This window comes from Etheostoma spectabile, chromosome 20 (genome assembly GCF_008692095.1).
Source record: "Etheostoma spectabile isolate EspeVRDwgs_2016 chromosome 20, UIUC_Espe_1.0, whole genome shotgun sequence".
Classification (NCBI taxonomy): Eukaryota; Metazoa; Chordata; class Actinopteri; order Perciformes; family Percidae; genus Etheostoma; species Etheostoma spectabile.
Window position 1 is genome coordinate 26,577,073 of NC_045752.1, and position 26,336 is coordinate 26,603,408.

Genomic DNA, 26,336 nt, shown 5'->3' on the forward strand with positions numbered 1-26,336 from the left:
AAGAAACATCTGCAAAAACCCTTGGAGTCCAAACAGGAGAGAAACCATTTAGTTGCTCAGTTGTGGTAAAAAGATACCTTTGGAAGACGCCTTACGACTCACATGAAACTTCATTCAAAGAAAAATGTTCCACCTGCCAGTTTGCAAAGCAGTTTCTGTCACCCCAAGCAATTTGGTTGTACACATGAGAATCCACACGGGTGAAAGACCATTTAGCTGTTCAATTTGTGGTAAAAGATTCACACAAAAGCAACATCGAAACAACATTTGGCTTTCCACACGGGGGAGAAACCATTTAGTGTTCAGTTTGTAGAAAAAACATTTGCAGACCCTTGCAATCGGAGGGACACAGGGTTGTCCACACAGGGGAGAAATCTTTTGTTGCTCATTTTGTGGGTAAAAGTTTTACACGAAGAAAACTCTGAAACAACACTTGATCGTCCACACGAGGCGGGAATCTGTGATCCCTAAATGCATTTTATCCCCTTTCGCCTTCCTCCCGCCTTAGTCCGCCACCGTGGAAGCATGGGAGAGACAGAGGAGACATCCTTTCTTCCTGAACCATCACAAACTTTGTCGATTCTGGGACGGAGTCAGCAATGGCGTTCAGCGGGCACGGCCATAGACAGTTAAAGAAGTGGCCCAAACCCGGTCCTTTGTTCGGACCGAGACCAGTGAAGTCTGTTAGCCTCTGACCCCGAGACACTCGCCCACGAGAAAAAAGTACTCGATTCAAAGTTTAATAACTTTTGAACCATAAAGCGATTTACTCACTTTCGGTTTCGTTTAAATTTCCCGACGTTTTCGGCTTACGGCGGTCTTTTCCCCGTCTTTCTAGCCTCTACGGGTTTTTCTATCCAGCCTGGAACTTCAGCCTCTTTGGGGTTTTAAATCCATACTGGTTTTATCCAAGATGATCCACTTATTCCATAATTATCGCGTTTTGGCTCATTTCTGCCGCTGGCTCGCTCCTCCTTCTCTCTCTGTTTGGGCCTGTCTATTTTTCAGGAAGTACATGCCCTATATGGGAGATAAAGGCACCCTCTTGTATGGAAGGCCAGAGGGGACAAAAATGCCTATTTACTCTATGGGGGCAAATTATGCAATATTAGACACATAATTGCTGTATAACATTGCTGTGGGTGTAAAATCAAAAATATGACATTATTATGTTATTATTGGGCATAAGTAAAGTCATGAGAGCAAAACGTCTTGACTTTTTTGGAAAAAATGCATGTATTTTGTCAAAATGTAAAGTTATAAGATATTTCTTCACAGTGTGACTCCAAGACATATGAGAAGTGTTTTAGAATGGAAAATGGTTAGGGTTTTACTTTTTTGTCTATGATATCAATAATATCTGGAAGATTCATGGTTTTTATTTTTTTTAAGGCCCTACAAACCATTTTTAACATGCAAGTGACCTCACTGCAACCCAAATATTCCAATAACCCAGTTGTCCTAAAAAAGGATCTTCACATCTTGACTGTAGACAAAAGGGGTTGATGTTTGGATGGAGCGGCCGTGGCTCAGTGGTAGAGCGGTTGCCTGCCCAACGGAAGGTTGGTGGTTTTATCCCCACCCTGCAGTCATTTTCAAAGTGTCCTTGGGCAAGACACTGAACCCCGAGTTTAGAGTGTGAATGGTATGAATGTTTATTGATGAGCAGGTGGCAACTTGTACGGCAGCCCCGGCCACAGTGTAGGAATGTTGTGAATGGGGAAAGTTTCCTGTAGATTTTAAAAGCGCTTTGAGCAGTTGTTAAGACTGGAAAAGATATATAAATACAGTACATTTACATGTTTACAAGCTTTTTTATAAAATAAATCCAGACGGAAATTAAATGTAAAATGGCCTCAGGGCCCAGAGGGTTAGAAGCTCTTTTCCCCGGGGATGCTGAGCGTTACTGAGCAGCCTCCAATGAGCTGGAAGACGTAGATGTGAGAATCTGGCAATTTCTCATTCAGCAAAGATTTCACTTCCAGTTCCTTGTTTTTGGATGTGAATGCTTTTCTGTTTGTTTACAAAGATGCCTTGTTAAATCTGGGATTTACTAAAGAAAAGCGTGCAACAATGCTCAAACATTGGGAATTTTGTTAAAAAAAGGACAACAAACGCCAACTGCAGTTTGAGGTTGTACTTCAATTTGCCACAGTTTTAGAACTGTAGGAATTGTAAAACTTGTTTTGAATACATTTACTTAAAAATTCAAATGGAAGATTTTTACTCTGCTTCTGTAGAATAAGGGGTTTTCTATTTCAGATAAATATAAGAATGTAAACGTTCTTTATAAGACACCAATTTAAATTTTAAATTTAAATTTAATTTTACGCATGCTGGGGATATACAGTGGCTCTATTTTGACACCCCATGCTAAAGTTGACTAAAAAGAGAAATAAAAAATCCTCTTTGGAAATTTATCTTAATGCCTTAATTAAAAAAAAAATAGGAAAAATCAACCTTTAAGGACACAGATTTTCTTTGTGAAGGAATAATGTTTTATAAATAAATAATGTTCTTCCTTAAAATAAGGGGGCATAGTATACGCCCCCCTATGTTAAAACAAAAGGGGCATAGTTAACCCCCCCTATGTTTAAATACAGGGGGCATAAGTATACACCCCCTATGTTTAAAATACAGGGGGGATAAGTATACGCCCCCCTATGTTAAAACACAGGGGGGATAAGATACACCCCCCTATGTTAAAATACCGGGGGCATAAGTATAACCCCCCTATGTTAAAATACAGGGGGCATAAGTTACAACCCCTATGTTAAAATCAGGGGGCTAAGTATACACCCCCTATGTTAAAATACAGGGGCATAAGTATACACCCCCTATGTTAAATACAGGGGGCATAAGTATACACCCCCCTATGTTAAAATACAGGGGCATCATATACACCCCCCCATGTTTAAAATACAGGGGCAAATAAGTATACACCCCCCTATGTTAAAATTTCAGGGGCATAAGTATACCCCCCCCTATGTTAAAATACGGGGGATAAGTATACACCCCCTATGTTAAAATACAGGGGCATAAGTATACACCCCCTATGTTTTAAAAACAGGGGGCATAAGTATACACCCCCCCTATGTTAAATACAGGGCATAAAATATACACCCCCCATGTTAAAATACAGGGGGCTAAGTATACACCCCCCTATGTTAAAATACAAGGGCATAAGTATACACCCCCTTGTTAAAATACAGGGCATAAGTATACACCCCCCTATGTTTAAATACAGGGGCATAAGTATACTCCCCTATGTTAAAATACAGGGGGCATAAGTATACCCCCCTATTTTAAAAATACAGGGGCATAAGTATACACCCACCTATGTTAAAATACAGGGGCATAAGTATACACCCCCCTATGTTAAAATACAGGGGCATAAGTATACACCCCCTATGCTAAAATACAGGGGCATAAGTATACCCCCCCCTATGTTAAAATACAGGGGCATAAGTATACACCCCCCTATGTTAAATACAGGGGCAAAAGTATACAACCCCCCTATGTTAAAATACAGGGGCATAAGTATACACCCCCCTATGTTAAAATACAGGGGCATAAGTATACACCCCCCTATGATAAATTCACCTAGAGGCAGGCCCATTTTTATCATTATAGGCCACTTATTTCTACTACTTTGCATCCTATGAAGTACTTGGCCTTTGGAATTAAAATACATTAAAGACATTTGTTTTTAAATATATCAAAGTTCTTAGAGCAAGACGTTTTAAGAATTGAAGAATGTTCACCATTGAAATAACCTGCTTTTTGTACCTCCTTGTTATAAAAATTAATACTTGTTATATTTGTTATATTTTCACACAATGTGTATTCAAGCCATTTTTATATATGCATACAGTTGCTCTCCTGACTGCACCTGCCCCCCCCCCGTCTTTTTTTCTTCTTTTTTTTTCTCAGCACTACTTACATTGTACTTTTTTTTTAAATTTTTGACTTTTGATATTTTTGAAATTTTATATTCTTGTCTTATATTTTTGTGTCAATACTGTAAAGGGATTGCTTCAATTTTATTGCACAGTTACTGTGTACTTGTGCATAATGAAAATAAAGGCATTCTATTCTGTTTTGTTCTATTCTGTTCTATTCTATACAAACCTTTATTTTGAAGGCTATTCACCAAGCTGCAGCAGAACCGGATGTTACTCTTTGAGCAATATGGCGTCTGACGTGAGTGAAAACATTGGAGTCGGTTTGTTGTGCTGAGAAAGTGTGTGAGCTCCAACAGATGTGGTCCATCAGAGCCTGTGTGTGTCCGGATAAACCTGTCTGATGGACTTTGTGCTGCTCACCTTCTTTCTGAATGTTTTACCTCTGACTCATCTCCCGGAAGCTACAAAGCTAATGACGCTAGCTTAGCATGCTTGCTGCTTAGCAACAGTTTGAAGGAAAACAAACAGCGTTTTTAACGGAGTTTGTTCGGAGGATAAGTTTCTGTCATCGTGTGAAAATGTCTAAAGTCCAAATGCTGAGAGGGCTGGTGGAGCAGCGACTAACTGCGGCTGCTGAAGAGATATTTGGGCTGTTTGAAAGAACGATAGCAGAGTACGAGGAGGAACTTTGTCGTTTAAAAGAGGAGAACGAGCAACAACGGAAACGACTGGACGCTGTTTTCAGCCCTCAGCTCCGGCTGCACAGAGCAGGTTGGTACCTTTACTTCTTCTCTCCGTTCACACTCTGGGTACACTGACATCAGACCGGGATGGGCCAACTTCCAGGGCCCCTGTCATTCTGGGTCATCAAACCATGTTAGAAACAAAGTTAATTAGCCTCCATAATGCTAATGTGCAGACAGGTCAGCCAAAGCCAGTTCAGGGCTCCAGACTAACTGTTTTACTGGGACCACTACAGACACTAACTGAGATGTTGGACAGGAACAATTTAAGGAGGCACAGCTTAAATCTACACAAGCACTATTTGTTTTGATGAGGTAAATAGTTTTAGAATTATATTATCAACTGTGCCAATGTACCATTTGCTTTTGGCCAGACAAGGCAACCTGTATGTAATTTTATTTTTCCAGGAAATCTTTTCAAGATCCTGGGACCTAGTCCTGATGGGCACCCATGTTCCTCAAACAACTACACCCCCCCAAAACAAAATAACCAGGTCTCTGTACACAAATATGTTGGCCTAGATGTTTATAGGGTAATAACTTTAACTAATGCTAGTTAGTAGGAGTATGCACATTTTAAACCTCCTTTCTCAACATAAGACTTCTTTACTGTGGTTACTAGGCCTACTACATTTGTTTTCTGTGTACCTTTACTTGCCAAACTGTGTACTATGGTGTCTCTCTGATCATTCATCAATTTATCTGGCCATAGTCCTGGGTCCTCTGGCAAAAACTGGTCTGCATTGCTCGGCCTACTTTCCAGTTCCTTCTCTCATTTCCACACTGCTCTCAGCAACACTCATGCTCTCTTCACTCCCATCATCCTCAGATCTCCTCTTTCTCTATGAAGGGTACATTTGATATTAAGCTATTATCCTAATTGAAACCAAATATAAAACACTCTAAGATGTGTCAAAATGGCTAAACATGGTTTGCTCTAATTTTGATATAAGTTCACCTTGTCTCCAATCCAAAGAGGAGGGTGAGGGGTCTGTTGCTACTCCACTCCCCCCCGGTGTGACAGCCCTGTGTTTCACAATGTTAAGATCTGCTTCTACTAAATCTGACATGACCTACCAAGCTACATATGACACTGATTAGCCTTTTGCTAATTATAGACATTATAGCCTATCAGTAAAATTAAACATGTTTAAAATTAGGTTATGGTTTTGTATGGCAACAAAATTGTTAGTGTAGTTTATTTAGTTTTCACCTCAGATTACATGTATAACCAAGTTATCATTTGATACTGCATGTTCTGCTTTTCAATGGGTTGCCAGTAGGTTTTAAATCCTGGAGATATTCAAGCAGTTTATCACCATGGATTTAGTTTTCTAGTTTGTGCTCACCTTTCTTTGAAAAGAGGTTACCAGGGCTCGGTTTACACCTATCACCATTTCTAGCCACTGAGGGTCCACATAGGGTCCCGTTTATGTTAAATAACCTCAAAGTGAAATCTTCATGCCATGAGACCTTTTAATGAGCTTCAGCATTGGCTCCACTCCACTGACCCGGAAGCTCCGTCCATTATTTTTTACAGTCTATGATCTCAGGAGAAAGAGAGCTAGTGTTCTTGTCTTTTCTCCAATAACAGTGGTATCCTATTTCTTTTGTTGTCTGTCCCTCCAGAGCTCCCACAGCAACATGTCTGTAAGGAGGAGGAGGTTCTCTCTGACCAGCAGCTCTGTATTCAGGTGAGGAACTCAAGTCTGGACCAAAAGGACCCAGAGCCTCCACAGATTAAAGAGGAACTGTGCACCAGTCAGGAGGGAGAGCAGCTGGTCCTGAAGCAGGAGACTGATACCTTTATGTTGACTCTTACTTATGAGGAAAGGGACCACAGTGAAGGTCAGATTCTGAACTTAAACCCTGATGATGACACTCTAAATGCAGCAGAGATAGAGTCTTTAGCCAACATGCCAGTTATAACCTCTGTGGAATCAGAAGCAAACCGTGACCACCAGCTCCATAGAGCTGAGAGCCAAGATCAGAAAGGAGGCCAGCATGGAGACTCAGGATCAACTAGAAATGCAGAGCCAGAACCAAAGAAGAGACGACGCAAGAGTAGAAGTCACAGTAACAACGTAGACAACACTAATATATCAGAGACAGGTAAAGGTAAAAAGTCTTTCATATGTGACATGACATGCTCCTTATGACCTCATAAGGAGCAAGACTTCAGATCGGCCCATTTCAGCTTTATTTTTCTCAACGGCAGAGCAGGATACCCAGGGCGGGGTTACACCTATCACCATTTCTATCCACTGGGGGGCCATATGCAGGCTGGGGGAACGCATATTAATGTTAAAGAAACTCATAAAGGGAAATCTTCATGCCATGAGACCTTTGATGGGCTTCAGCATTGGCTCTACTTTTTTGACCCGGAAGATCTGTTAAGATCTGTCTGGTCTCAGGAAAAAGAGAACAAGTGTTCTGGTCTTTTCTCCAGTAACAGTGGTATCCTATTTCTTTTGTTGTCTGTCCCTCCAGAGCTCCCACAGCAACATGTCTGTAAGGAGGAGGAGGTTCTCTCTGACCAGCAGCTCAACATGCCAGTTGTAACCTCTGTGGAATCAGAAGCAAACCGTGACCACCAGCTCCTCTCTCACAACTCTCATGAAGCTGAGAGCCAAGATCAGAAAGGAGGCCAGCATGGAGACTCAGGATCAACTAGAAATGCAGAACCAGAACCAAAGAAGAGACGACGCAAGAGTAGAAGTCACAGTAACAACGTAGACAACACTAACGTATCAGAGACCGCTAAAGGTAAAAATTCTTTAATATGTCACGTGGGAAAGTGTTATTCAGAATTTCGGAGGCACATGAAAATCCACATAGGTTAAAAACCTTGTTATTGCAAAACATATAAAAGATTCTGACGGTTCAGCGTTATTAAAGCATGTGAGAAGCCACACAGGTGAGAAGACTTATTCTTTTGAAACATGCTGAAAAGACTTTGGACGTAAAGATTACTTGAAAATCAACATGAGAACCATTATTTATACATAATAGTGGCTTGTTAGTCCACGTAAAAAGAACCCACACAGATGAGAAGCCGTTCGTTTGCAAGACTTGCAGGAACAGATTCTGTCATGATTCAGGTTTAATGCAGCATATGAGAAGCCCCAGAGGATAGACTCTGAACAGTGGCCGCTGCAGTCTTGTTTTTGTTTTTGTCAGGCTGTTTTAGAGAATGTAATCAGCTTTGGAATGACTGCATGGTCTCTCTTTGACCGGTGTGTACTTAAACAGGTGAAGATTATCCTCTGTGATCCGTCCCGTGTTCTGTACCGAGTGTGTGAATTGTTACCATATAGGCATTGGTTACCGGTTTCAAGGTATATTGTGGTTTGGAAACGTCACAGTTTCAAATCCTCTAAAGTTTTCTATATTGTTCCTAAGGTATCAGCTTTTTACCCAGACATTTTGAAATAATACATTTGAAAGCTGTGATTGCAATAGTGTGAAACCGTAATATTTTTGCTTAAGATTATCATACTGTCAGGATCTCATACACATATACACAGCTCAGCAGTTCAAATAGAATATGTTGCCGATGGGGACATGGGTGAATGACAATTATTTTAGAGAATAACATGACAAGTATTTTAAGTGTAACAAACGCTACCTCATTTACACTTTCAGAAATCAGCTCTAAAAACTGTATACTTGTATTTGAGTACAGCTGATATACAGATTCATGCCAGTGGTTCTCAATTTCATTACCGTGAATAACATTTCTTCCCCCTCTGCTTTTTTCATTAAAATCATTGCATACAAAGTAAAAAAAAGATATCCGTCAGTTAAAGTAGTAATTTATAAAAGAGTAATGTCCTTGTGGAATGAACCAAGGTAGATGTACATCCTAAATGCTGATGTTAACTCTGTAAAATAAAATGCCTTCAAGAAAAAACAGAAAGAATATCTCTCACACTTTAACCAATATTCTTGGTGTGTTTGCTGCTTCTGAATAATAAACGTCTGTAGGCTGAAATCTGTATTTAATGCCGTTAATTTGGGTATTACTATATTGTTTAGAAGCAGGAAGAGAAACCCTATTCCTGGCGGCTGCAGTTCCACCAAGCTGCCTCTAAGTGTCGCTGTCTGACTGCTCTGTAACGGACATTCAGGGAACCGCTTATAAAAACTACAATACCAGGAAATCTTTAATTATTTATGCACATGCTTCATATGTGTTTCTACAGAGCCCCCCCGTGGGGTCAGCTGTGAAACAAAAAACTAAACCGTGCGCAGAACTTCATAATAATCCGTGCTCAATATAGAATAATTGATCCAACAGGTTTGAATCTGTTAATATCTTTCCTATTTTGCTCACACTTATAAAACCGCGCGCACGGTTTATTATTTTTTTATTATTATTTTTTTACTCAGCTGACCCCAGGGGGGGTTGGTATGTTTCTGTGATAAAGGGCTGCCTCACATTCATTTAAGCATAATGTTGTCAAATTTACAGGTGTGAATATTTGTAAAAACTGCTTGTATTTTTGAAAAAATAATAACAGAATGCAACAATTTGGTCCTAGTTTGGAGCCCTGTAAAGAAATCATGTCAACATGAAATTACAGTTTTCTAACAGTTTTAACATGTGCTTGTATTTCCTTAATCTCAGACGTCCAGGAGCTGTTGGTGGTTAAAGCAGAGGTTCCTCTTGAGCAGCAGGGGTGGAGCTCCAGTATGGACCAGGAGGACCCAGACCCCCCACACACTAAAGAGGAACAGGAGCAACTCTGGACCAGTCAGGAAGGAGAGCAGCTTCAAGGGCTGGAGGAGGCTGATATCAAGTTCCCGTTCACTACTGTCCCTGAGAAGAGTAAAGAAGATGATGAGGAGAAAGCTCAGTCCTCACAGCTTCATGAAAGCCAAACTGAGGAAAACAGAGAGGCAGAGAGAAAAGGACCTGATGGAGAGGACTGTGGAGGACAAGAACCAGCCAGGAACTCAGATCCAGATAGTCCTTTACAACCAGCTATTCATGACAAGACTTCAGACTCCCCTGAATCTCAGAGTGAGACTGATGATAGTGCAGACTGGGGAGAGACTAGGGAACCTCAGACAGGTTTAAACCCTCTGCCAAACAATGTAGAACCTGTAAGTGATGTTGGATGTAACACTGGAAACACATCAGTTAGCTCCTCTGAATGTACAGGAAGCTTTGGCCGCAAAAAACATCTGCAGAAACCCTCTGGAGTCCAAACAGGAGAGAAACCATTTAGTTGCTCGGTTTTTGGTCAAAAATACCTTCGGAAGACGACCTTAACGACTCACATGAAACTTCATTCAAAAGAAAAATGTTCCACCTGCTTAGTTTGCAAAGCAAGTTTCTGTCAGCCAAGCAGTTTGGTTGTACACATGAGAATCCACACAGGTGAAAGACCATTTAGTTGTTCAATTTGTGGTAAAAGATTCACACAAAAGCAACATCTGAAACAACACTTGGCTTCCCACACAGGGGAGAAACCATTTAGTTGCTCAGTTTGTAGTAAAGGTTTTGCACTAAAGCACAATCTGAGACAACATTTGACTGTCCACACGGGGGAAAAACCATTTAGTTGTTCAGTTTGTAGTAAAACATTTACAGACCCTAGCAGTCTGAGACGACACATGGTTGTCCACACAGGGGAGAAATCTTTTAGTTGTTCAGTTTGTGATCAGAAATTTGCTCTAAAGCAAACTCTGAGACGACATTTGACTGTCCACACGAGTGCTGAATCTGCTGCACGGCGATAGACAGTTAAAGAAATGGACCAACAGGTCCCGTTGTTCTGGACCAGTGAAGTCTGTTAGAAGCTCTTTCCCGGTGATGCTGAGCGTTACTGAGCAGCCTCCAACTGAGCTGGAAGACGTAGATGTGAGAATCTGGCACGTTCTCTCATTTCAGCAAAGATTTCACTTCCAGTTCCTTTGTTTTAGGATGTGAATGCTTTTCTGTTTTGTTTACAAAGTTTTTCTCTGTAAAATCTTTATTTACTAAAAGAAATGCTGTGCAACAACTGCTCAAACATCTGTTCAATTTCTGTTAAATAAAGGACAACAAACAGCCAACTGCAGTTTGAGGTTGTACTTCAATATTTGCCACAGTTTTAGTAACTGTAGGAATTGTAAAACTTGTTTTGTATACATTTACTTAAATAAAATTAAAAATTGAAGATTTTTACATCTGCTTCTGTAGAATAATGGTCTTACTATTTTCAGACAAATACAATAAGAATGTAAACGTTTTATATAAGACACCAAGTAATATAATTCATTTAATTTCACGCATGACTGGGGATATACAGTGGCTCGCATTTTGACCCCCCCGTGCTAAAGTTGATTACAAAGAGGAATAAAAAATCATCTTTTGGAAATTGATCTTAATGCCTTAATTAAAAAAATAGGGAAAATCCAACCTTTAAGGACACACATTTTCTTTGTGAAGGAATAATGTTTCATAAATAAATAAATATTCTTCCTTAAAATACAGGGGGCGTAAGTATTCACCCCCCTATGTTAAAACACGGGGCATAAGTATACACCCCCCTATGTTAAAATACAGGGGGCATAAGTATACACCCCCCTATGTTAAAATACAGGGGCATAAGTATACACCCCCCTATGTTAAAATACAGGGGCATAAGTATACACCCCCCTATGTTAAAATACAGGGGGCATAAGTATACACCCCCCTATGTTAAAATACAGGGGCATAAGTATACACCCCCCTATGTTAAAATACAGGGGGCATAAGTACACCCCCCCTATGATAAATTCCCCTAGAGGCAGGCCCATTTTTATCATTAAAGGCCAGTTATATCTACTACTTTGCATCCTATAAAGTACTTGGCCTTTGGAATTAAATTACCCCCCCCCCCTATTATCCTTCACCATACATAGAGATTGGAATGGGGTACTTTCCATAAAATCATCTCTCAATGCAAATCAAACCAGCTATTAGGCTAACTGAAATAACTTCATGCCAATCTCTAGGTATGGTGAAGGGTATGTGATGATGGGGGGGGGCTATTTTAATTCCAAAGGCCAAAGGAACTTTATCAAGATGCATAGTATCCTGATCCACGTATTGACTGGCCTTTAATAATAAAAATCTCCCAACCACACATAGGTTATCAGTCTGGCTCTGACCGGGTAAAATAAAACTATCCATTAAAGACATTTTTTTTTTAATATGTCAAAGTTCTTAGAGCAAGACGTTTTAAGAATTGAAGAATGTTTACCATTGAAATAACCCCTTCTTGCCCCTCCCTTTTCATACAAATAATACTTTTAATTTGTTATTTTTTTCACAATTGATCAAAACCATTTTTTTATATGCATACGTTTTCCCCCCCCACTGCACCGCCCCCCCCCCCCGTGTTTTTTTTTCTCGCACTACCTAATTACACTTTTTTTTTTTTTTTTTTTTTGTTTTGATTTTTTGATATTTTTTTAAATTCTTGTCTTGGTTTTTGTGTCAAAACTGGAAAAGGGTTTCTTCAATCTCATTTCACGGTCTGTTACTTGTGCATAAAGACAATAAAAATTCTTTTTCTATTCTTTTAATTTTTATTCTATACAAAATTTTATTTTTAAATCTATCCCACGCGCGAAACCGGAGGTTTCTCTTTGAGCACATGGCGTCCCACGTGATTGAAAACTTTAGCCACCCAGCCTGTTGTGTCTATAAACCCTGATGGCTTTGTGCGCTCACCTTTTTCTGAAAGTTTTTTAAAATTTTGGGATTTAAAATGTTATATTCTTAAACTTGTGTTTTACTGTATTTCAAACAGGGATACGGGAAGGCGTAGCGTCTGGGGTGAAATTTATTTTTCAAAGGGGGCCTTAGAAATGGGGTAGGGGTGAATCAGTTAAAAAATAAAGTTTTTAAAAAGAGAATACATGAAGGCGTAGCCCTTTTGGGAAACTTTAATTTTAATTTGAATTGGTTAATGAAATGAAATAGTCCCGAAAAAAAATTAAAAAATTTTTCCCAAAAAGGGGAAAAGTGTGGGGAGGCTAAACGCAGGGGGGGTCGGGTTTAAATCCCGACCGTATACCCCCCTGGTAAAAGGAAACCCCCCGGGGCACTCCCAAAAACCAGGGTTTGCAAAATGAACCCAAACACAGGGCTTTTAGTTCCTGTGTACAAAAAACTCAAAAAATCCGGGGAAAACCTTGTTCCCGTCCCCCTGTGGGAAAGGAAGCCTAAATTTCACGATTAAACAAATTAGATACACGCCAACCGTGGGTCTCCAAAACGTGGGCCCAAATTAAAAAAAAATAATGAAAGTTAAAAGGGAAAAAAAAGCGTTTCTCCCTGGTCTTTTAAAGCTCATTCGGGGGCAGCCCCCCCGCATAAGGGGGCCCTCGGACACAAATAAGGGTAAACCAAGAAAAAGGGTTTTATAAAACACAGGGCCGAAAAAGGGATCATTTTCCAAAAATCCAGGAAAAGGAAAACCCCACCATAAATTTTCCGGCTGGCCACCAAAGGAGTTCCCAAACCCTAGTAAACCCCGACATAAAAGGGGGAGTTTACTGTGCCCAAAATACCACCGTGAAATTTGATTTTGAGAGGGATTAAAAATGCGCGCCCCCGACCCCCCCCCCCCCCTCCACTCACAGTCAGCTGCCGCGAAGCGAGAGCGGGCAGCAACCGTGGGACAGTAAAATATCAGGATTCTGCATTGAGACAACAAATGCAGCCAGGCTCAGAGGCTAGCTCATAAAAAAAGGAAAGTAAGAAATAAGAAATATAAAGTTTAGTGTATTTGATGGAGGGATATAGCTGGTAAGAATTCAACACTAACTATTAATGACTCAATTTTCAGATTGGGTACAGTTGATATATGTTTATATGTCTTTATGTCTTGTCTTGCTTTATTGTTATATGTCTGCAATTAGGAATATGTCCTGTCAGACCCTAGTAGTACTAAAGGAGGCTGAGAAAAATCCAACTAGGAAAAAGAGGGAAATAGTGTAGCGTTTCAGGAAAAGGGAATTAGATTTAAATGAGGGAAAATTTGGTTTGAAAACGAAAACAAAGAGATAAAAAGTAAATTGAGGGGAAGATGGATGCAGCCAAATACAGGACCATTCTGGATGAAAACCTGTTGGAGTCTGCAAAAGACCTGAAACTGGGACGGAGATTTATCTTCCAACAAGACAATGATCCCAAACACACAGCAACATCTACAAAGGAATGGTTCCCAAATAAACGGATCCAGGTGTTAGAATGGCCAAGTCAAAGTCCAGACCTGAATCCAATCCAGAATCTGTGGAAAGAACTGAAAACTGCTGTTCACCAACGCTCTCCATCCAACCTCACTGAGCTCCAGCTGTTTTGCAAGGAAGAATGGGCAAGAACTTCAGTCTCTCGATGTGTTAAACTGATAGAGACATACCCCAAGCGACTTGCAGCTGGAATCCAGCAAAAGGTGGCTCTACAAAGTCTTAACGCAAGGGGGCCCAATCATTTAGCACGCACCACTTTTCAATTTTTTATTTGCTAAAAAAGTTTAAAATATCCAAAAGATTTCGTTCCACTTCACAATTGTGTCCCACTTGTTGGTGATTATTCACAAAAAATAAAATTTTTATATCTTAATGTTTGAAGCCTGAAATGTGTCAAAAGGTTAAAAAGTTCAAGGGGGACGAATACTTTCGCAAGGCCCAGTAAAAGAGAAGAAAAGAGGAGGAAGGGGGACACAGGGTGCTGCACCAGCAGGCTGCCCTTTGACCCCTTCCACAGAGGGAGTTGTAAAACACACAGATAAGAAACAGGTTTGGTCTGGCAGGAGGGACTCATGTGGAAGAAGAAGAAAAAAAAAGGGTATTTAACCAAAAATACCTCTGCGGGGCAAAAGGTAACACAAGGGTTAAATTGAAACAAATAAAACTAAGAATGATGTTGTGAGAAAGAGGAAGATGTCGGTAAAACAAAGAATCAAACTCAAGTTAATGGATTGATCGGAAAAAAATCCCTTGAAAGAGTTAATTGATTAAATCACTTAGTTGATTGATAGAAAACGGCTTTGATCATTTCCAGGTTTAAAAAAAAATAAAAAATAAATATGAGGCTTCTTATATTGTTACCTTTACAGTAGTTTGTGATACTTTTCTTAACTGGGCAATATTTCAGGGGAATTTTGTTGGTAACAGAAACAGAAAGATATTTACAGTTTGGAATTGGGACGTTAAAGTTAGAACAGTGAAATGATGATATTTCTTTCTATTAACCCTACTGTAGTAACGTTTTTTAAATTAATGTCATAGATTAAGACTTCTTTAAAGTACAGTGAAAAAGGAGAGAAATCCTTCTTTCTTCACAGAGGTCTAGAGGACAGCTGAAGTGTGGGTTCTTTCAAGAAAACACACAAGTACAGAGAAGGCTACGGTACAAAAGAGTTGTGCGCAAAGTAAAGAGGGGTTGCAGTAGACCTGCAGCTCAGTGAAGATTTTGATCATAAAGTACACATTAGACATTAATTAGTACACATTTTTGTTGCAACCTAAAAATAGAAAATTAAAGAAACCTTCTTTTTGTTCTAATTCATCTAAGTTTATTGGTTGAGACCAGATTGAAACCAATCCAAGCTGATATGAGATTCCATTTTTTGTGTATTTGATGTGGTGCTCAAATGAACTTTTCAGTGAAGCTTAATTGTGTATTTTGTTTGTATTTTGAGTTTTCATATGACAAACTGTTCAAACTATTAAGTTGATGTTGAAACATTTCATTTGGGTGATTCTTTTCTGTTCCTTTTTTTGAACTTTTTGTTTTGTTGCATTTAAGATTAAGATTAAGTTTGTAACGCAAGACAGTGTGTTAATGGCTGAAACTGTAAATGTCTCTGATATTGTCTTACACAGTATATTTTTAAATGTTAAGATATTGTGGTTTTATTGTCATTTTGTGGTTTGGTCCGCTTTTATTTTGAAAGCGCTGTCTTCTTCTTCTGGTATTTTGTTTGACGCTACACTTCCTGTTACACACTCTTTTCCATGTGGTGCTCACGCATCGTCGGAGCGAAGGTAAAACCTGTTAACATGTTTGTAGTTTACATATTTGTCAATTTGAGTCTTTTAAGAGAAGGTTTACCTTGCGATTTACCTTATTAATCTTTTAATGTTTGCACGTGGTATTTCTAAGAGCTCCAACTGTGAGGACGTCAGGCTAGAAAGCATACTAGCTAATGGACAGACACTTGATTAGCGCCCTTGGAGAGCGGAATAAGGTATGATTTAATATGTGAATGTGATTAATATGGGAAGATGATTTAATATATGTATTGTTTGTGAATCTACATTGAAACTTTTTGTACTTCTGTTCTCTGTAGTTTTCACGGTGTTTATATGGTGCCTGGTGCTCCTTAAGAGGAAGAATAAATTGACACCCGTTTGAAACTCTCTGCGTCCGAGTCCATGAATCCGAGGGGCCGCTACAGTGAAAACTTACCGGTACACCAGCCCTGCCATCCCTGGTGAGAAGCTGACGCCATCACGTCCGTGGTCCAACTACCAACGGATACTAGCCAGTCTACGTCGCTTACATCCAACTACTGCACCCAGGCAAGACTTAAAATGGACAGCGTGCTTAAGGTACAACTACAGTCGTAAAAAGAGACACTGGATGCCAAGCAGCTAAGCTGGAAGAGAACAATTTCTACACACGCAAGTTTACAGCACAACTAAAGGGACTTAAATAATAACATGGTGTTGTAAAGTCAAATTAACTTGCAAGCTAATTCCCAGTTCCTAACACTTCTAAAATGGTGACTATATTAAGAAACTGGCCCATGTGCTTGTGTCATGTCTAGGTATGAAAAGGTTTAAGGGTGAAATTTGTTGTTACTGTTTTATGCTAAAAATCTTTTGAATGTCCATAATCTGTTAATGCTTGACATAAACGTTACTCTGTGGTAAAAGATAACTACAGCTTACAAGTGTAAATTCAAGCATAAGACAATCAAAGGCTAAACACGACTTAAAGCAGTAGCGCAAACCAACAAGATGTCACATAAAGACACACCATGCAGGTCCAGCTCACGTGAAAGAAAGTTAACAGAGAAAGGCCAAGAGATGCATGACCAAGACATCCGAAAACGTGAGAAAGCATTTAACAAGGCCTATGACTCTTGGAAGCTGATAGCAAGGGAGACTAGGACAAAATTAAAAACCCTCTGTTCATTAGAAGACCTTAATGAATTACAGCAAGACATTGAAGCAAAGCATAATGACGTAGGCCAGCAGTATGAACCTATCCTACGTAACAGTAACACCACACCAAAGATTGTAAAGAAAATGGATGCCTGTGTTACGCTAACAAAAGACATTTGTAACTCAAAAACCGTCAGAGACTTTTAACCGGATTTAAGACCAAACTTGAAAAGGAAATAGTAAAGAAAATTAACAAAGATGGATGGGGTCTGTTTTTGTTACCAAAACTGAACGGTGGCTCTGCATACCCCGCAAAAAGCAGATGCACAAGCGAGCTTCACAAGGGGAACAATAAAAAGCCTGAAAAAATCCAACGCGCAGCACTTTCACAATTTAGAAGGTGAGGGGAAATTTTAAGAGGCAAACATGTGGCAGCTTTTAAACAAAAAGGGGGAAAATGAAACAACTTTGGGAAACAAGAGAACCCAAATTCGCTTTCCCCGCATAAAAGAGGGCCATAGCGCACTCGTGTGAAGATATGAGATTTTAAAAGTTTTGAAACCAGAGAGATTAATGAAAACATTAACCTGCTCTGTACAAAAGGAAACTGAACCCGTTTAAAACCCTTTAGGCTGCATCTTTCCAAACCCCTCCCCAAACTTTCCTAAGTGAAAATGACTCAAAAAGTCCGTCAGTCTAGCCCAAGAATCGCCAGCCCAAAAAATAACCGCTTCCCGCCCCTAACCAACCACGTTTGGGGTAACCCTTTACTTTAAAAGATTGGAAAGTCATTCTACTCTTTACGAAAACCCCCCCCCCCAAATGAGAAGATGTTTTATCTAAAAAGTATCTCGCAGGGGGCGCAAAAAGCTTAAAAAGGTTTTTCTTTATGGGATTCAGAGAGCGTACATGGACTGAAAGTCAAAAGACGGTAGGGGAAACCCCTTTCACATAAAAAGGGGCTTTCAGAGAAAATCAGGGATGGCCAAAGATAAACAAACGACCACAGCATTCAAGGTTTGGGATTTCCCCCAAAGCTGCACGAGGGTTAAAACACGCCCAAAGGGTCTAGCTTTTCAAAACGTTGTGAAAAAATCAAAATTTGCTCAAAAAACTACCAAAAAGGGTTGTAGAAAGGGGATCAAATGTTGAGAGGAATTTGACACACCCGAAGCTTCCGTTTTTGCATGTTCACAAATTTCCTGATAAAGAAGGCACGGTGCCAATCCTATGCTTCTCCTTGTTGAACATTTTGACCACGATGAAGTCACCAAAGAGAGCCAAAGCTCTCAAACCAAACACAGAAAAAAGATTTTTGTCAAAAAAACAAAAACAGTGGAGAAAATCAAAATCACCTGCTTGCTGAAAAATGAATATCATCACCAAAAGCCCACCTTTTGCAGAGAAAGTGGTGAAGACAAAAAGGCATTCATCATGAAAATCGGCCCTTGTTTGGGATGCTGGGGAAGGGCACATGACAAAAGTTTAAAAGGCGAAAACCCATGCAACTTTTTCATTATGTCACCAACCTGCTTGCATAAACAAAAACCCAAGACCCGGAATAACAACAAAATAGCTCACTTCCCAAAAAACCAGCAGTTTGGGAAAACGCAAAGGGTTTTACCCAGCATCAACACAACCCCTTTTCCGCCCCCAAGTATTGCCCCCTCCTTGTGTCTTCAAAAGACCCCCAGAGAAGTACTTCATCGCGTTTGGCACACAATGCTCACGTTTGTTTTAGAAGACATACGGGAAAAACGAATTTTTATCCCCAAATCAGTAAAACTGAAACTGAGTATATACGCTATTGACCAATCATTTAGAAAGAGTGCCCCCGGGTCTAAAATCGGGACTGCTTCAAGAACCAACCCAAATACATCAGGCCTACAGTCTCTTATCCCGGGGAAAATCCTAGTCCCAAAAAAAGAAAACAGCATTACTGTGCCCTCTCGACTTTTGGAGATAAACTGCCACCCCTTAAAGACTGGTTGGGCTTTGTTTGGGATAATGTCCAGCACACAGCCCCCCTTGAATTACATTGGGATAAAAATACCTTTTTTGCACAGAGATCAAAACTAGTGGAGCATCTGGGCTCATCAAACCCTCACCTAACAAAAAGGGAAGTCAAAGCTTTGTGCACCGGCTCACGTAAAAGAAAGCCCACCCCATCATGCAATTTTTAAAAAGCCCAGAATAAACTTATCGAGAGAATTTAGAAAAAAATATGTGCCCCCAAATGTGTTCTTTAACAGTTCCCCTCAGAAACGCTTTTAAGGATCACCCTTAAACCCGGGGGGGTTCCTTCTGTCATTGCCCCTTTATGCCCCCATTTGGATTCTCACTCCTTTCGTTAACTGAAAACATTCCAAAGCTGTGTCACAGGGGCAGGGATGGGATGATCCACTCCCAAAAGACATGAACCAGGGGGGGAGGGTTGGATAAGGACTTCACATTGAAAGGGTTTTTAAATTTCCGAGATGTTACCCCCCTATGATTTAAAACTTTGTCAAGTGGGTTGCACCTTTTGCCGTGCCATTGCTGGGATACTATGTTCTTACCTAGGTACAAAATAAAAGAAAAGTGCATTGCAGTTCGTTTTTGCGAAAGCAAGGTTTTCCCCTCGAAGGTCACAATTTCCCCGGGGCTAAAATCGCACAGCGGGTTGCACAAAGTCAGTGTCATGTTAAAAGGTAACTTAATAAAAATTTTGGAGAGGTTTTGGGCAATTCAAGTTGGCTTGGGTACATTAATAAAGAGCTTTTATTCCACATATTTGTTTTCAAACGTGTTCAGTGTAAGGGATAAAAGACCCCCCGTGGCACTTGTGGACCGGCAGAAAACCCGGCAGATCATCTTCCCGGGCTTTTTGTTTTGGATTCATTCCACAAAATGGGTGAAGGACCAAATTTTTTCCTGGGGGCTGAATTTTCAACACCCCGCTCCATCAAATACCGTTGGTGACCAGAAAACAGACAATTCAATGTTTCAACAAAGTCAAAGACATAAGACATTTCAAACGTCAAGTCTTTTCCCCTGGACAACAAATTCTTAAAATAGTTTTCAAAATCAAGAGGCTGGGGCCCAAAAAAAAACAAACAGTGATATGGACTGTTTTAAAGGGAAAGGGGGTCAGAGAAATGATTAAGATCGTACAGAGCAAGCCTTCCCCCAAGAATAAAATTCTTAGAGAAAAAAGACCTTCCAAAAACAAGCTCGCTTTCCGGTCGACCCTATCTGGTCAAGGACTCCCCGTGTTGGGGGGAGATTTAAAAAGTCTCGCTCGGCCCCAAAGTCAAACACCCATCTTTTTACCAAAAAAAAGGCACATTACTAACTGATCGGTCCCATTTCCACGCTAAGACATCCTCAGGGTAGAAGCCGCTTTAAAGGGCTTCGTGTCAAAATTTTGGGGAATTGTGGGAGCAAATTGGTTTTAAGACATACAACTTTTGTGTTTTGTAGGAAACTGGGGCACCCCCAAAAAACAGCAAAAATTTCAAATTTCCCAAAAAACGTGTCGAAGCCTCGACCTTACAATAGTGGATGGACTTTTTTGGCCCTTTTATTTTAAAAAAAGCCCCCAAAAAATAAAAGATACGGCTTGATTTTTAACCTGTTTTTTCAAGATGTTTTACATTGAAATCTGAGTTTTTTAACAGATCTTTATTAACCCTTTAGGCTCATCAGCCAAGGGACGTTCGCAACTACATTGTGATCAAGGGTTAATTTTTTTGGTGCAAAATGGCCAAGGAGCATTAAATGTGACACAACCTGGAAATTTCTTGAGAGAAGCATGCCAATTTTTTTTTAAACCCTTTTGATGCAGGCAGCGGTGTAGGGGAAAAACAGATCAAAATGTTTAAAATTTTGAATCACCTTTTCCCGGCCCAGGGCGACTCGATCGCCTCCCTTAAACATTGTTTTATGAGGCCCCTGGCCGTTGTTAAAAGCCGCCCTTACAGTGGATGAATCAATGATCCCTGGCCTGGAGCCAAAAACCCCGAAATCCCCCAGAAATCTAAATTTTCTCTTCCCCCTCCGGATATTTGCAAGGGGGGACCTTAATGCACAAAAGATGGAAAGAGCATTCTTATTTAAAAGTTTTGGGGCCGCTGGAAAAAAGGGATTTGTTAACAATCCCCGAGCGAAATGGCCCAAACCCCCAGCGCAACCTCAAAGTGAATACATTTCTCATTAAATGACAACCCCCAAGAAATCGTGGCAAAATTGGACGAGTCTTTAATGTTCAAAACAGTGACGGCTTAGTTCGTCGAGTTAAAGTGCGAGTTGGGAAAGGGAAAAATCATAAAAAAAAAAGATCCTCCTTCAAACCCCATTTTTTGAGAAACCAAACAAAAAATTTGGGACTCCTCCTTTAGAACTGATTAAGTGATTGACAACACTAACACTTGAGCTCTAGTTCACCTGATAGCTTTCATTTTTAGTCCCCGAAATCCTGTACAACCATTTTTCTTTTTATTTTTTTTTCATTCATAGATTTTTGGGGGAGTGAATTTTCTCTGTATTTTTACCAGTATATTTTTAAAATTTTAAAATTTTTGGTTTATTTTTTTTTGTGTTTTTCCGCTTTATTTGAAAGCCGTCTTTTCTTTGGTATTTTTTTGACGCTACCCTTCCTGTACACATCTTTTCCTGTGGGGCTCACGCATCGTCGGGGGAAGGGAAACCGTTAACAGTTAGTTTCAATTTTTTCCAATTTGAGTCTTTTAAAGAAGGGGACCCTTTCTTTTTCCCTTTTTAACTTTAATTTGCACGTGGTATTTCTAAGGCTCCAAAGGAGGACTCAGGCTAAAACTCTGTAAGGACAGAAAATTTTTAGCGCCCTTGGGAGCGGAAAAGGTATGAAATTTTTTATGGAATTGGGAAAAATGGGGGAAAATTTAAAAATATGTTTTTTTGTGAACTACATTAAAATTTTTGTCTTCTGTTTCTGTATTTTTTCCGGGGTTTTATGGTGCCTGGTGTCCCTTAAAAGGAAGAATAAATGACACCCTTTTAAACTCTCTGCTCCGATCCATGAATCCGAGGGGGGCCCACAGAAAATACTACAAAAAAATAAAAAGGTATGCTTGGGGTCAATCAAAAAAGGGATACATGGCAATAATAAAATGTCCATACATTACGATATTAAAACTACCCCAATTTTTTTTTATTTGGCAGAAACCCAACCCGTAATGTAACGAGGGTTAGAAAAGATGATTTTCCAAAACCCTGTTTCTCTGTCGAAATTTTTTTATGGGGTTTTTTGACTTAAAACCGCAAAAGGAAAAAAAAAGTTTTTTTATAAAAAGGGCTGATATTCACTAAATGAGTGTTGATAAAAGAAACGATAATGCTTTTTGGAGTTCTGTTTTGTGCCACACAGTGCCTTGTTGTGTCAGAACCAGGTCCATCTCGCTCCTCCAGCTGCAGGACCAGTGACAAACTGGACCAGAAGACTGACAACAACCATCACAGCACCTCAGACCACAGCACAGCTAGAGACCACAAAGGTTCATGGTCTGGCCGCGATTCTTGGCCCAAAGTGACATGAAAAGTGGACCAGGGCTTAACGTCTGTAAGTGTGCTGAGCTGGACCGCAGAGCAAGGAGTGGGGTCCACGCAGTGGGGGCCTGCTACACCATAAACAAAGATACTCAATCTTATCTGGAGGTACAGACCAACGATCAGCAGATGGACTGAGAAGGAGAAGGGGGGGGAGCGAGAGACCGTCCGGCATCTGGTACCTCCGACGCACACGTGAAGGGAGATTTGCCACTTACAGACTCACATTCTAAAAACACACGTACAACATACATTACTTATTCTTACTCTACAACGAAGGTTAAGGTAATGTAAACAGACATGTATGAAGGGTTAAGACATGCCTCAAAGATATAAACAATTCGGTATGGAAAATTACATTTTTTAGGGTCTTATAAAATTTTGTAACATTTGCATTGAATTTCTTGTTATAGTTTCAAGCAAGATCGGTGGCAACTCTGCTAATTCAGATGGATTAAACATAGTCCTCACATTGTCAATAAAGTGTTAAAAGATGATTCGGTAGAGATATATCAGGTATTGGAATGTACTGGGATTTAATATGTAGACAACATTATGATCTGTTCACAGGATGAGTGATTGAGGTGATGATCTCACAGAGTGAGATAAAAAAGGGGGAGTGTAAAACTCCATGCTTTATTCCGGGGTGCTCCATGATTAATGCTGGGATATTTGTCATTTCATCGTGTTTACTGAATAGGATCTCCATAAAGGTGGTGTCACCTAAAGGTGAGACCAAAAGAGGGGATGTTGGGATTTAAAATGTTATAGGTGCTTAAACATTGTGTGTGATTTGCATTATAAATTTAAGCTAAAAGGTAAAAGCGTTATTTCAACAGAAATGAAGACATGTTGGTGATGCATTAAGTTTGTTGTTCCAAGTATGTGGTTTGTTGTTTGTTGTTTGTTACATTGAGTTGTTTTGCAATACTTTTGTTTCATAATATAAGATGTTCTGGTATATTCCGTTATGATCCATCTCTCCTAAATGTGTTAGAAGCAGAATTGATTGTTAGGGATGCTCCCTGAGTCTGGTTTCAGTCTCTTTCACCCCCACTGATCTTTTCCTGAACTGAGGGTCATTAACCTTGAGTCACATTCCAACTGAAAGATAACACCACTGTGGTCTAGAGACCCCCCCCCTTTGTCCAAGATCCAGAGAGCCAGACAAAGGAAGGAGAGAGCTGCGACAGCTTGATCCAGGTAACTTTGTCTCAGGAGATCCTATGTAATAAATGGATTCACACATCAACATCTGAGATTTTGATACAAATTGACTGAACCCTGAGAATGGAGCAGGATTTAGCTCCAACACCTCTGACTCATCTCCCGGAAGCTACAAAGCTAATGACGCTAGCTTAGCATGCTAGCTGCTTAGCAACAGTTTGAAGGAAAACAAACAGCGTTTTTAACGGAGTTTGTTCGGAGGAAACGTTTCTGTCATCGTGTGAAAATGTCTAAAGTCCAAATGCTGAGAGGGCTGGTGGAGCAGCGACTAACTGCGGCTGCTGAAGAGATATTTGGGCTGTTTGAAAGAACGATAGCAGAGTACGAGGAGGAACTCTGTCGTTCAAAAGAGGAGAACGAGCGCCAACGGAAACGACTGGACGCTGTTTTCAGCCCTCAGCTCCGGCTGCACAGAGCAGGTTGGTACCTTTACTTCTTCTCTCCGTTCACACTCTGGGTACACTGACATCAGACCGGGATGGGCCAACTTCCAGGACCCCTGTCATTCTGGTTCATCAAACCATGTTATAAACAAAGTTAATTAGCCTCCATAATGCTAATGTGCAGACAGGTCAGCCAAAGCCAGTTCAGGGCTCCAGACTAACTGTTTTACTGGGACCACTACAGACACTAACTGAGATGTTGGACAGGAACAATTTAAGGATGCACAGCTTAAATCTACACAAGCACTATATTTTTTGATGAGGTAAATAGTTTTATAATTATAATATAATCAGCAACTGTGCCAATGTACCATTTGCTTATAGCCAGACAAGGCAACCTATATGTAATTTATTTTATAGAAGAAGTAGTCACATCCAGGGCCGTAGCGCAAGATCCTGGACCCTAGACCTGATGGGCCCCCATGTTCCTCAATTCCCCCCCCCCCCCCAAAAAAAGAAAAACCCAATGTAATAATTAAATGGGCTTTTGCACACAAATATGTAGGCCTAGATGTTTATAGGGTAATAACTTTAACTAATGCTAGGTAGTAGGAGTAGGCTGATTTGTCTACACACATTTAAACCTCCTTTCTCAACATTAGACTTCTTTACTGTGGTTACTAGGCCTACTACATGTGTTTTCTCTGTACCTTTACTTGCCAACCTGTGTACTATGGTGTCTCTCTGATCATATCTTATTTTATTCGGCCGTAGTCCTGGGTCCTCTGGCAAAAACTGGTCTGCATTGCTCGGCCTACTTTCCAGTTCCTTATCTCTCATTACCACAGAGCAACAACATGCTCTCTTCCTCAGTCAGATCTCACACTACAGACACTAGCAAATGTTTTTAGGGAACAATTAAAGGACGCACAGCTTAAATTGACACAAGCATTTGTTTTGATGAGGTAAATAGTTTTATAACCCTTGGGTTGTCTTCCCGTCAAATTTGAAAATCAACACTTTTGTTGATGCTTTTTTTAATCAATGTTTTTAACTTTTTCCTACATTTTTGTCCCTTTTTTTCAACACGCTTTTGTCAATATTTGTCGCCTTTCTTTTGACGTTTTCAACACTGTTTCAACACTAACTTATTAATTTTAGTTTTACAGTTATTTTTGGAATTTATGGTCAATAAACCTCATTCATAGGAAATTATACCTAATGTTTGAGTTAGAAAAGCAGAAATTAGGAATTATTGAGACTAAAATTAAAGGAATGGATGTTGATGGATAATCACAGACTGGAATATGTCAACTTTTACTCAATACTATTTCAAAAACACTTCCATTTGTTTTACAATGCTATAAAATTGAATAAGACGCCCCCAAATTAATGAAAGTAGAGATTTGTATTTGGCAAAGAGCGTTGTGTGGAATCAATCAAAGGTAAAGGCAAAAAGTCTTTCATATGCATCATGACATGCTCCTTATGACCTCATAAGGAGCATGACTTCAGATCTGCCCATTCGAGCTTTATTTTTCTTAAAGGCAGAGCAGGATACCCAGGGCTCGGTTTAAACCTATCACCATTTCTAGCCACTGAGGGTCCATATGCAGGCTGGGGGAACTCATATTAATGTTAAAAAACTCATAAAGTGAAATCCTCATGCCATTGGACCTTTAATGAGCTTCAGCATTGGCTCCACTCCATTGACCTGGAGGCTCTGTCCATTATTTTTTACAGTCTATGATCTCAGGAGAAAGAGAACAAGTGTTCTTGTCCAGTAACAGTGGTATCCTATTTCTTTTGTTGTCTGTCCCTCCAGAGCTCCCACAGCAACATGTCTGTAAGGAGGAGGAGGTTCTCTCTGACCAGCAGCTCAACATGCCAGTTATAACCTCTGTGGAATCAGAAGCAAACAGTGACCACCAGCTCCATAGAGCTGAGAGCCAAGATCAGAAAGGAGGCCAGCATGGAGACTCAGGATCAACTAGAAATGCAGATCCAGAACCAAAGAAGAGACGACGCAAGAGCAGAAGTCACAGTAACAACGTAGACAACACTAACGTATCAGAGACAGGTAAAGGTAAAAAGTCTTTCATATGTGATATGTGGGAAAGTGTAATTCAGAATTTTGGAGACACATGAAAATCCACATAGGTGAAAAGCCTTGTTATTGCAAAACATATGGAAAAGATTCAGACGGTTCAGCGTTATTAAAGCATGTGAGAATCCCCACAGGTAAGAAGCCGTACGTTTGCAAGACCTGCAGGAACAGATTCTGTCATGGTTCAGGTTTAATGCAGCATATGAGAAGCCCCAGAGGATAGACTCTGAACAGTGGCCGCTGCAGTCTT

At 40.1% G+C, this 26,336-nt stretch overlaps 1 protein-coding gene across 3 annotated transcripts; it reads left to right on the forward strand.

Annotated features, from left to right (window-relative positions):
- Positions 1-4,341: 4,341 nt before the first annotated feature.
- On the forward strand, positions 4,342-26,336 carry LOC116670464 (gastrula zinc finger protein xFG20-1). Of its 3 annotated transcripts, XM_032501009.1 has the most exons (6): positions 4,342-4,676; positions 6,278-6,458; positions 6,720-6,760; positions 7,139-7,414; positions 9,279-10,034; positions 26,221-26,336. In XM_032501009.1, exons 1-6 carry the CDS (start codon positions 4,484-4,486, stop codon positions 26,307-26,309), a joined length of 1,536 nt encoding a protein of 511 aa, XP_032356900.1. In that variant the 5' UTR covers positions 4,342-4,483; the 3' UTR covers positions 26,310-26,336. The 3 variants fall into 3 exon arrangements, with proteins under 3 accessions (XP_032356900.1, XP_032356902.1, XP_032356901.1); XM_032501010.1 differs by lacking the exons at positions 6,720-6,760; positions 26,221-26,336 and having other exon boundaries at positions 4,489-4,676; positions 6,278-6,342; positions 9,279-10,802; XM_032501011.1 differs by lacking the exons at positions 6,278-6,458; positions 6,720-6,760; positions 7,139-7,414; positions 26,221-26,336 and having other exon boundaries at positions 9,279-10,803.